The following is a 12,145-nucleotide window of genomic DNA, read 5'->3' as shown; positions in this document are numbered from 1 at the left end:
GCTGCTCTTTACAAAGCAAAAAGTAATACCATTCAAGTCCATAGAGCCACCACTCACATACATCTCTTTGAGTGGCATGTGCAGTATCACACCCAAAACACCTCCTGTTTTTGATAAAAATAATTTCTTGTCATGTAAAGACATGTGAAGTTAGCTGCTCCCAAAAGAGAAAACCTACATGCTCACAAACCACACACGACTCCACACCAAATACAGTCACCTAGCTCCTTCAGATAGGCAGTAGGAAAACAARCCTAAAAACTGAAGCACTCTGAATTCCCATGGAGTAAGCTGCTCTCCCAGAAKGTTCCCCTATGCCATAAAGTTCTTTTGAGGATCAGTTCTAAAGATAAGAGAACTACTCCTCTTGTAAAGCATTAATCCTCTGATGAGACTGTAGAACAAATTGTCACTAACATTTCATTGATAGGTTCATCAGAAACTAGATTTATCACATGGAGGCCAGAGAATGTTGCCAGGTCTTAATGCCTTTCAGCCATTACTGGCAATATTGTGACTGTGCCCAAATTTGAAAGGTGGTGTTATCAAATTACCTCTGTTGGCTTCAGGGTTCCTTGATTTTCTGTGCTCTAGTAATGCATCCACKAAATGAAGGCATAAATACTGCATTTTTCTCTACCTACTGCTTTTTAATTTGCTATTTGGAAACATTATGAGGCAAAATGAAGGTATTGCAAATTATCCCACCCACTGTGCAGCACTAATAAACAAAAAAGCCCGTTTTACTCTTGTTTCTCCAGTGGAGCAAACTGTAAGATTTTTCTTGAAAATAAGGAAAAAGTTGTGAAGTTTGGGGGCGAGCTAGGGAGGGGTGGGAGGCTGGGGGGAAGTGTTGTTCCTTTGGTTGCTTGTGGTTTTTTTGGTGAGTTTGGTTTTGTTCTTTTTGTTGTTTTGTGGGAAGGAKGATTTGTCTGGATCTTGAACAGAATGGAAAAATTTTGACAACAGCAATTGATTTTCAGTTGGTACATCTGCCCTACCCCTCAAAACCATATCCATTTAGAGAAAATGTTAAAATATTTTAACACTTCCATCATGTTCAGGGCACATTTAGCACAGGTGGATGTCTCAGACCACCCCGAAGTATAAAACTCCAGTTTTGTGCTAGCTCTACAACCTCTTGCACTGTGGTTAGGTAAAGAACACTGGAACTTGAACTGGATTAAGTGTCCTGGAATCTGTTACAACCATTGCCTTTCCCTACTTGGTTACTTCTTAGTCCTTGCTGAACAGACTTAGGGCACAGAGTCTATTTGTTCTAAATAAGTTCTGTTTTTCTGAGCAGGTATTCCYAAAGCTACTAACCTTTCTGTTTTTCCTCTCCTGAGGAAAAAAAAACAGCAGGGACAATAGTCATACCTGTGATTTTGTAAAGTAACAAGTGTAAGATATTACTTTTACTAGATTATTCTTCTCTAACTACAGTACCATAGCAAATCTTTTCCTACAGAYAGGTATTTCTGTACTATCACACAATGAGTATGTATGAATGTATGGTAAATTTATTAGCATCGGCTGGGATCAGATGATAATTTAGGCAGTTTTGGACAGATAAGTTACAAAGAATTACACTTCCTGACTGAGAGTCAGATGCTCCTAAGTTCACTGTACGACAGCCCATCAACAATCCTACAGCTCTGCAATATTCTGGATGATTTGTTTTGGTGCTTGATGCTTTTGATACTCCTGCAGGATACTCACAACATTTCATTCAAGTTTTTTGCATGGAAAAGATGAGTCTGAAAGCCTCAAACAATTCTGTGTAACATTCCAGTCTATAATGCTGAGCTTCATGGAACAATTCCTTTTGCTCTAGAGGGACATTATGCACTTTTACTGTACTGGTGTTTACTACACCTTTCCTTTCAAATTTTCCCACGTACTGCTTTTCTCCTTCGTAACTTTCAGCAGAGCTATTTTCAAACAAGACATTTTTATTATCATGGATTTCATTAATTTTCCTAAGATTTCTCTGCRTATGTTTTACAAAGCAGTTTCCTTTTCTATATTCTAGCCTTATGGAAATAAAATGCACTTTTTGCCTAGAGATGCTCTGGAGATACTTAAAAACCATGTGGACATGATCCTGGACAAACAGTTCTAGATGACTCTGCTTGGTCAGAGAGTTTGGACAAGATGACCTCCCTTCTAACCTTGACCAGTGTGTGATTCTTTGAAATTAGGCAGCTAAATTAACAGAGATGCTCGACTACACCTATCATAGGTCTTCATTCACTCATTAAGAAAATCCACAGTCGAGCGCTAATGAAGTCAATATGTGGCAAGTCTGTAACAGCTGCCCTTAACTTTCACTGATAATTGTTCTCATTTAAATGGCATAATATTCAATATACTGTTGTTGAATATAGTAATGGCAAAATTCATGCCTTGGGGGCTACAATGTGACTGAATTTTAGCCAAACAAACTGAACTGTGACCTAATGGGGTATTATAGGCCTTTACACCTTTCAGATGCATAGGTCACAATCTCAGTCTGTATAAACATCTATGTAATTACATTACAAGCCATTCTTGCATATATTGAGATCATTCCAACAGATAATTAAAACAAAAACAATACAAGCATGATTCTATGACCTTTAAAGCAGGGAAACTACTGATTTCAATCAGTCTTCTTGYCTGTTAAAGACATAGTGTTATATTTCATGCTTGTAATATATTATGCCCAATTTTTAATCGCATTTAGTAACCAGCAGATTTCCAATGTTATATTTAAAAAAATATACATTTTTTACATGTATTCCTTCACAAATCAAATTTCTTCAGCCCTCTAGAAGAGYAGCATTTACAATCCAGAAATCTAAAATATGACATAATATGCACATAATTCCAGTACATATCTGTGTAGRTATCTCACATATATCTGTCTTAATTATATATAATATGTAAAGTCTATAAATAAAAAAACCATATATTTACATAATACAAGCATTTTAGATATTTGCTATACAAATATCTAAAATGCTTGTATTATCTCACATATATCTGTCTTAATTATATATAATATGTAAAGTCTATAAATAAAAAAAACAAATATTTATATAATACAAGCATTTTAGATATTTGCTATACAAATATAATGGATATATAATTATATGTAAATTTTACATTGGTAATGGAAATACCTATTTGAACAGGTATAATAGTTAGCCRTTAGAAAATAGATGCCTGAAAGGAWCCTAAAACWATTAAGGAACTCCATYTCATGTATGTCCTAACAAGAATAACAGGATTTCATTATTAAAATATAAGCCTTTTTAGTTCTCTTTCCCTAGGACTGTTTTACAGTTCAGTACACTTTTCTGTGAAAATCTGTATATAGATTATTTAAGAAAATATTTACAAGCATAGCTGAAGCTTTACATTGAATCACATAAAGCTGATTTATTTCTTTCACAAAAAGGACAGACACCTGAAGAGGAATTAGAAATAGATCCAGATTTTCTCAGAGCAAGTATAAATCCCATATTTTCAACAGAGGGCTAAGCATGCCACCACTGCCACCACTTAAGCGAGTAAAGCAATAAATCAACAATTTAAATTTTTAAAGTTTTTTAGGCATGCCCACTTCAATGAGTGGATGAGTTCTAGATAATGAAGAGCTCCCACAAAGTCAGAAGCAATTAAGAAAATTCAGAAGTATGTAGTATTAGATTATTAATCAGAAATAGTCTTACAAAATATAAAAAGTCACTTTGGAACTCAATAGATTATGAAATTTTTCAGATAAGCAACTATGCATGTTTATGACCATACACATAAAGCAAGCCTGTCCATTTTTCTGTTTATTTATTTTTATGCTGTTTGTTTATCTGTTCCTTTAATTTAAAGCTTTGTTTCAAAAATGGCCTTATAAAAAGGATTTTCCTGTTTACACATTACACTGTAAGGATACTTCCCAATATAACCATGATCATAACCCCCATTTCATCTATACCTTATCAGATATTTTTCCAAAGAAGGAAATAAAAGATAAAGGAGCTGCTGACTTGCATCTTAGTTTCTTAAGTCAAAAAGTTGCCCTCGAAAACTTGCCAGCTGCCTTTGATGGCCAGATCATGCTTGCAGGTAGCTAACCTCAGTATTTCCAGTATTTAAGGCATTTCCTACAATAAATGTAAGCAAGTACAAATAAATACTATGGTATGAAGCCACCTGTATTTTTTTAGCTTAGGAAAAATGGAATATTTTATTTTGCCAACACCATCATTAGTTTTCAACATGCCAGACTAAATTCACTTCATATCCTTCTACTTCTTTGGGTGCACCATCACCACATCCATACATCAGCAACAAAGAAGCCAGTCCCCTGGGCTTGAAAACATGCTTTGCTTTATTTCCTACCTGAAGAATGTAGCCTCGAACATAGTCTCGAAGTGTCCAGCCTAAGCCATGGAGAATATGCAACACCTCCTCTTGCTTCAGTACACTGAAGAGTCGGTCAAGCAGAATCTTCAGTCTCACAGGCACAGCCTGAGTACCGTAGAGCATCAGGCTGCTGATGTCAAATACAACGTTGGACTGCACAATCTCCACTTGAGTTGGGTGATAGAGGTGCTGAGTACTAAGTTTGTCCAAAGCTGAAAGAAAAGGGGTCAAGTATAAGAAAAGAGCAAAGAAAAGACAAGAAAACAACTCAGAAGAGTCGTGTATATATCACATTTGGCAGATACACTTATTTGCCAGAGAAATATCACCTGGYGATTCACAGAAACGTAGGATCACAGAACAGTTTGTGTTGGAATGGACCTTTAAAGGCCATGTAATCCTCCCCCTGCAATGGGCAGGGACACCTTCAACCACATCATGTTGCTCAAAGCCCCATCCAACTTCACCTTGAATATTTCCATGGATGGAGTGTCTGCAACATCCTTGGGCAACCTGTTCCAGTGCCTCATAATTTTCATTAAAATATTCTCCTTTATAGCTAATCTAAATCTACTCTCTTCAGCTTAAAGCCCTTGTATAATTGTACATTTGTATTACCCCTTGTACAACCACTATATGCCATTGTCAGAAGTCGCTTCCCAGCATTTTTGTACGGCCTCTTTCAGTACTGGAAGCCCACAATAAGGTTGCCAAGGAGCTTWGACCAAGCTTCTTTTCAGCTCTTYTCCTCACTGAAGTACCCCARCTCTCTMAGCCTGTCCCCACAGGACAAGGGCTTCATCCCTCTGATCACCTTGCTRGCCTCCTCTGGCACTCCAACAGGTCCAGGTCTTTCCTTTGCTGAAGACCCCAGARCTGGACGTAGCACTCCAGGTGGAGTTTCACCAGAGGGGAGCAAAGGGGAGGAATCATCTCCCACACCYTGCTGGCTAGGCAGCTTTTGATGCAGGCCAGAGTATGGTTGGCTATGTGGGCTGCAGGGGCACATTATTGATGTGTTCAGCATTTCATCCATTGAAGTTGCCCAGGTCCTTCTCTGAAGGGCTGCTCTCAGTGAGTTCACCACCCSGCATGTGCACGTGCTTGGGGCTGCCCTGACCCAGCACCTTGCACTTGCCATGTTGAACCTCATGAGGTTGACATGGGTTCATTTCCTCAGGCTTGCCCAGGTCCCTCTGTATGGCATCCTGTCCTTCAAATTGCACCCTTCAGCTTGGTGTCATCTGCAAATCTGCTGATGTTCTCACCATGTAATTGRTGGTGATGTTAAAYAGTACTGGTCCCAGAACAGACTCCTGATGGACACCACTCACTCTAAAGGGGTGCTTTTTCACAGATGCAGTCCAAAACAACCCGTTTCCAAAGTTCAAAAGCAATTTTAATTGCTACACATGAAAGGTTCTCAGGTGAGACTCAGACACTACAAYACTCATAGTTCAAGAAAAATTTATGATTGACTAATGACCAAGGCTGGAGCAATGTAGAATTGAAGGGGACTGTTAAAGATTTGATACTTAATCTCTGGAGGAAGAAAACCAAACCAGATACACATAAACTCCAGTCTTTCAAACGKGTTAAAACTAAGTCCCCTGATCTACCTAAAATTTGATCATGAATTCATTGCCCCTCGAGCTAGCTAGTTTTTTTCACCTGGCTTTATGGACTCCATGGTATCCASTATGATGTGACTAATTTAGAGATAAGGGAAAGGCAAGTTTTCAGGAAAGGTGAAGGCAATTCTTGTCCCCCTGTGAAGTTAAATAAGATGAAATGCATTTGATATCATGCATTTTAGTAAGTATCAATATTTAAATGTAATTTTATTTCTACTCTATGAACTATGTTGCAGCACCTAAGCTTCTCACTGCTTTTTTAAACATAATTTTCTGAGCATTTAAAATAATCTTATAGGGACTTCTCCTGTACTTGGTTTCGTCTTGTGTTATGGTCACTAGAGAGTTCATGTACTCTTGATAAATTGCTTTCTTATATCCAGAGCGCAAAGGCCCTTATCATTACGTGCTGGCTTCATTCAACACATTTACTCCAAGGACTACATTGTCAAAGAGTCCTGGTTTCCTCATACTYCATTTCTTGCAACTGATTTGTCTGATCTTTCCTATTCTAGTGRCTAAGTCAACTTTGAATAAATAGCTTTAAATATTAATTTAACATTCAAACAAGATAAGAAATTGGCAAGCCTAGGGACTTCAGTCCTACATCTCTCTACARGACATTTATACTGCAGCATATTAAGAGTGGGATTTTTTCTTCCAAAAGCTCATCTTCCAAAGTAGCTCAGCTATGTAGGCTTCATGATGTGGGACTATTTTTTTTTTTTTTTTGCATGGCTAATGAATGAGACTTGATTGAAGCTTAAACAGGTTAAATACTGCCCTGCCTTTCTTTTTGTTTCCTTTTTATTTRTGATATTTTTCTAAGATGGTTATTTTGCTACTTCCATATGTGCCATCAAATTCTCAGCTAGAAAAGCCAAGAAAATTGATTTTGTTATTGGGCAGGTTGTGCTATGTGTGATGTGTGATGATATGTATATATGTATACCTGAGGGACTGAGCAACCATTCAGAAGGAGTAAAATAAAGTTTCTTTTTTTCCTARTACTATCATTACTCACAAAAGGAATGGTGTAAATAATATTAGTGTTAATAGATACTGTGTAAGAACACCTTCTGCCAGACTATTGAAATTATTGAGCAGACATGGATCACACTAAGCTTTTCAACTTCCATCTTACAGAATGAGAGTAGGGTCCAAAGACATTAACTGGCTTCTCCAAGTTTGCACAAATTCAGATCAGAACCAACATATGAATGGATATTTTCTGAATACTTGCTGCTTTTTAATGACTGAATCATACTGTATTTCTAATATATCCTATTATTTGTTTTTGTTTCACTCTTCTTAACASTAAATACTATGCCTGCAGTGAAGAAAAACAAGTTCTTCCAGATAAAGGGATTTGTCATGCTGAAGATTTTAATATCATTCTTTTACTGTTGTCTGAGTCAGAATGACTATAAGACATCTTTATCTAAAGTTTATTGCATGGATTACAGATCTAATAGCTAGAATGAGATCACAAAACTGTGGACATATACCCACTTTATGTAATGTGAGGATAATGGCTTTGGAAATTTTGAGGTGGAAGAGAAGTGAGGGGAGGGAAGTAAAAAAAGTATTTTTAAATTACTAAGCACACTCTTTGACCAGGTGATCGAAAGTTTTGCAATCTAACCTGTACTATTTATTCAACTGCAATATTCATTTTCAAGCAGTATTATCTATAGGTATCTGCTTCTCAGAGCACACAGACAAATACAAGTTAATATGATATTGGAATAACATTCCAAGTGACAATGATATTAACTCCAATTTTGATTTTCTGCCTTATTATGTATACTACATAATAAACAAATAAGCAGTGAATTTTATCTTTTCCAAAAACAACTGAGCACTAAAATGGGAAATTTACAGCACAAAAAAAAACATACATTATTGCATGGGTGCATAAGAACATTTGCAAGTTAAAGACAAACCTCATGCTACGTTAAAAAAAAAAAAAAGGGCTATAAATTAAGGAAAGTGCTCATATGGGAAATAACACTATTGTAAGAATCTTAAATTCTGTCAGAGCACTGATTAATAAATCTCTTCAGATAGTCAAAAGAATGAAAATTCTCACTCTAATTTGTAATCTATACAAATTTTCATGTTTCTGTAAAAGATTTGCTAAGGAGATTGCTAAGGATTTAGCTGACAGAGAGAATTTTTCTGGTATTTCTCATTTCTCCTCTGGTATCCTTAGTGAAATAATGCCACTGGTGTTCTAGGTGGATTCAAGAGGCCATTAGTGTTGATAAACAGATACATTTTCAGGTAAGAAATTAGGAAGGACCTATCTTGTTGGTTTTCTGTAAGAAAAAGAGTATTAGCTTTAGCCTTCTTGACAAATTCCTGATTCTTGTCAAATCTCAGAGTAAATAGTTGTATTCTGCTGTCCTGAATTACCCACATAATTTCATGTGGATAATTCATTCCTCATCACTTTCTGTTCTAAACTATTAGTATAATTTATATATGCTAATGAACAATGTCCTGTTTTACAGGGGGAYACATTCAACAGTTTCTGCAGTAGTTTATGACTTCATAAATGGTTAGTAGCCTTCAACATTAAATATGGTATACAAAAAGAATGTGTTTTTTCATATCAGAAAAATGACAGATGTGCCTTTATTAAGGAGTTATCAGAAACTGAATATCACAAAACACACATTAAAGGTCCCCTTCTGGTGCTCCATGAGGTATTATTCATACTTTCTATACTTCCGATGGGATCAAAAGTTCACCCATAAAAGTCTTAAGATGACATTTTAGCTGTAACCTGCACATTTTTCTCCACAACCATGACTGTGATGGGATGGGCTACGTGCTTAAACTAAGAAAGCTACTTTTTCTTAACAGTACAAGTTAATTCTCAGCACTGCCTTGATAGTCTGATATTCATTAATTCAGTATATGTGGAAAGGTATCGTCTGATAGAGGAGAMGAGATCTAACAAATCTTAAAATCAAATACTTGCTGAGCAATCAACTTTTTCATGGAATGGCCTAAAATGACCTTTGTGTTTCATTCTGACAATATTTAGTCAAATAATATTTCTGTGTTGCGAGCCCAATTTCAAGTCCTCRTTTGAGAAATTTAAATGGTTAAAAAAAGGTGGGGGGAAAGGATTGTATAGAGGCCATTACAGAAGATTGCACTCAACAATGTAAAATTACTAGCTAGATAATTATTATATCAATTAGAAATAGTTGAACATGGTTTTTTCCAACTCTGAAATATCAAGTACGTGCCAAATTAAATGAGAATATTTCAGCTGGAAGGGACCTAAAATGACCATCTAATCCAACTACCTGAGCTCTCTAGAGTTGATCATCAGTTAAAGCATATTGAGGGGCTTGTCCAAATGCCTCTGGAACATGGAGAGKCTTGGGGCTCTGACCACCTCTCTAGGAAGTCTGTGGTTTGACCAACTCCCAGTAAAGAATTACTTTCTAGGGCCAAGCCTGAAACTTATTTGCTCATTCACGCTTTACTTTCTYGAATAATGAACAAAAGCCCCCAGATTTTAGAGACACTCTGCTCAGTATAATCGGAAATGTAAAAACAGCTTTGGAATTGTTTCAACGTCAACATTACAACCTGCTGTATTCTCACTATGTAAGATTTCAGCAAAAAAAACCAAAAAACTTTGGACGTCTTTGCAATAAATCAATGAACAAACGTTTATGTTCCATTTGTAGTTTGATTTTTTTTTTTAGTTTAGTAAAGTAAAGAAGAGAAATATACCTAATTTATATTTTACTGGAGTTTTGAGACTGTGTAATTCAAYTGAAATTAGGTACAAAGGATATATTAAAATAAGGCCAAACTGCTTCCTCAGTTGATCAAAAATTGGAGAAAACAAAGACAAGATTTTTCATTTCACCTCTACTACATCCAGTGCACAGGCACTTAGACCTGTGAATTTACTCATTGTGTTTAGACCCTTTCCTTCCCAACATACAGTGAAAAAAGGTCAACAAATTGAAAGCCATGCCTCTGGGCAGATTCTGTTTTTGYTAAGCAAAACAAATACAAATAAGCAGTGATGAATTTTGTACTTTAGAGGTCTCATATTATTTTTGAATAACTACAATAAAAGCATGACATTTTGCCTTTACTGAATTAAAAAGAATTTTAAATATCSTAGTTTTAATACAATTTGAGTTGTAAATACACTTACCTCTTGCTAATTTCTGATCCTAGATAAATATTTTATTATCCTAGGAGGGATGAAAAGGTCTAGTAAAACCCTTTCTTTCAGCTGATTTGCCTGGCTGTGTATCTCAGAACAGCACAATGAGGAGTCCATAAGTTGTGATAGAGCATTATGGATCTTAATCAATTTCAGTTTTAGATTTGGGCTCATCAGTATAACTACTCTGGATTTTCTTGCATACTCTCTAGCCACTTTCCCAACTTGCCAAAGGGGAATACTTAGATATAGGCATATACATGATWACACAAAATTTTACAAAGATAATTTTCTTTCTAGATTCCCAGATTTGTYCAAGAACAGGAAAATGAAGAAGAAATCATATGTAGTCTGTCTAGACAATAACAAAGAGCTTTCCAGACATTTTAAAAATCTAAATAACTGGGCCACTTTTTGCAGCAATAGAAAACAAAATTAGAAGACAGATTAAATACATAATACCAACATAAAAGAATATCATAACCCTGTTGCAACAACAGAGTGTTGAGAATGGTAGAACAGATACAGTATTATTAATGGCAATGTTGAGCACTGTAGTTTACTCCTGATCTTAGTATTAAACCTGAACAACATCACACTTTCAGAGTTCAAGCTTTCGTTCTTTTTCATCAACCACAGAAAAAAAATGTAACAAATCCTTCCAAGAACAAAAAAGAATTTAGGAATGCCTAAAATGCTGGAGGGACCAGTTACTACAGACATGAGAGGTGGTCTAAGCTAGCTCCCCTCAGTATGCAGATTTAATACCAACTCCAATGTGGAGTTATGTGCATTTTGAAGGCAGAAAAAAMATGCTCCTCAAAAATATCATGCTTAGAAGGTAACCAAGGACAAGAAAAACTATCAGTGTCTACTCAACAACTCAAATAATTTCACAGTGTAGGAGTAAAAATTTCTGCTACAACATGGCATCCTTTGGTAATCTCTTTTTCACTTTTGTCTTCATCAGTTTTGCAATTTAATCCATATAGAATATGAATGCTCACTAAGACAAAAGATCAGGGAAGGACAGTAATGARAGAAATTCTAATTCATAGGCAAAACTATTTTTTGTGTTAAGCCTTTTGTTGTATTTAAAAACTAATAAAGGAAACCATTTGCCAAACGCATTRAGTCTCTGACAGAGGGACACATGTGATTTGCTAATTTACAGCTTCATGTACAGATGCTCACACGTAAAAGGATTATTAATAGCATTTTAAAATCAAACATGTGTTCATAATAGGTGTTCCAAACCCAAACAACACAGCAACAAAACTGATATGTCTTCATGCTTCACCATGTCTCATGCCCTAACAAGAAAAACCCCAGCACTTCAGTTGCCTGTACACAAAATAAATGTTATTAAAAAAAGACTGAATGAAAACTTTCATTAATTTTTCTGTCTATGATCTGATTCCAAGTTAAAACATCTAGAATGCTACTAGGTTTATGTAGCCGAAAGCAGAACCACAGTTTGTTCACAGACGTTGCTTGCTGTCTGCAATTTTTTTATCCCTTTACAAAACTTTGAACCCCATCCAGCTTTGACACACTGCCTCTTCAGTTAATAACTATCAAGTTTCCCCTTGTCTCCTGTCTACTTTTCTTTGAGGCAATTGCGCACTCAGCACCCCGAGATAATAACACACATCTATAAGATAAAAGCAATGGCATTAATGTAATTGTCTGCCTTTCTCTCTTTAGCCTAATCTTTTTTTTCCTTCAGTTTTGACTGCCTCTGTGACACCTGTTTTTGTCTCCTCTGATCCTACGACAGGTTTTCCGCTGACAAGGTTTTTGCCTGACAGAGATTCTGCTAGACAAGAACATAATAAAATATGAAGAACTGCTTGTCAGAGTTTCTGCCAATGCTCATATGAAAGGGGGGGAG

General features: G+C 36.0%; 1 protein-coding gene across 1 annotated transcript in view; it reads right to left on the bottom strand.

Moving 5' to 3' along the window:
* BNC2 (basonuclin zinc finger protein 2) overlaps positions 1 to 12,145 on the bottom strand; it is a gene marked incomplete at its 5' end in the record, with an annotated part of 112,771 nt that overhangs the window by 90,942 nt on the left and 9,684 nt on the right. The window contains one exon of the mRNA XM_057379654.1: positions 4,387 to 4,622. Within this exon, the coding sequence (XP_057235637.1) occupies positions 4,387 to 4,622 (236 nt within the window). The remainder of the gene's footprint in view (positions 1 to 4,386; positions 4,623 to 12,145) is intronic.

Source organism: Malurus melanocephalus, unplaced genomic scaffold (assembly GCF_030028575.1).
Source record: "Malurus melanocephalus ecotype Western Australia unplaced genomic scaffold, MMel_1.1 scaffold_414, whole genome shotgun sequence".
NCBI lineage: Eukaryota > Metazoa > Chordata > Aves > Passeriformes > Maluridae > Malurus > Malurus melanocephalus.
The sequence above is the reverse complement of the archived record's forward strand: the minus strand, read 5'-3'. Positions and strand labels throughout refer to the sequence as shown.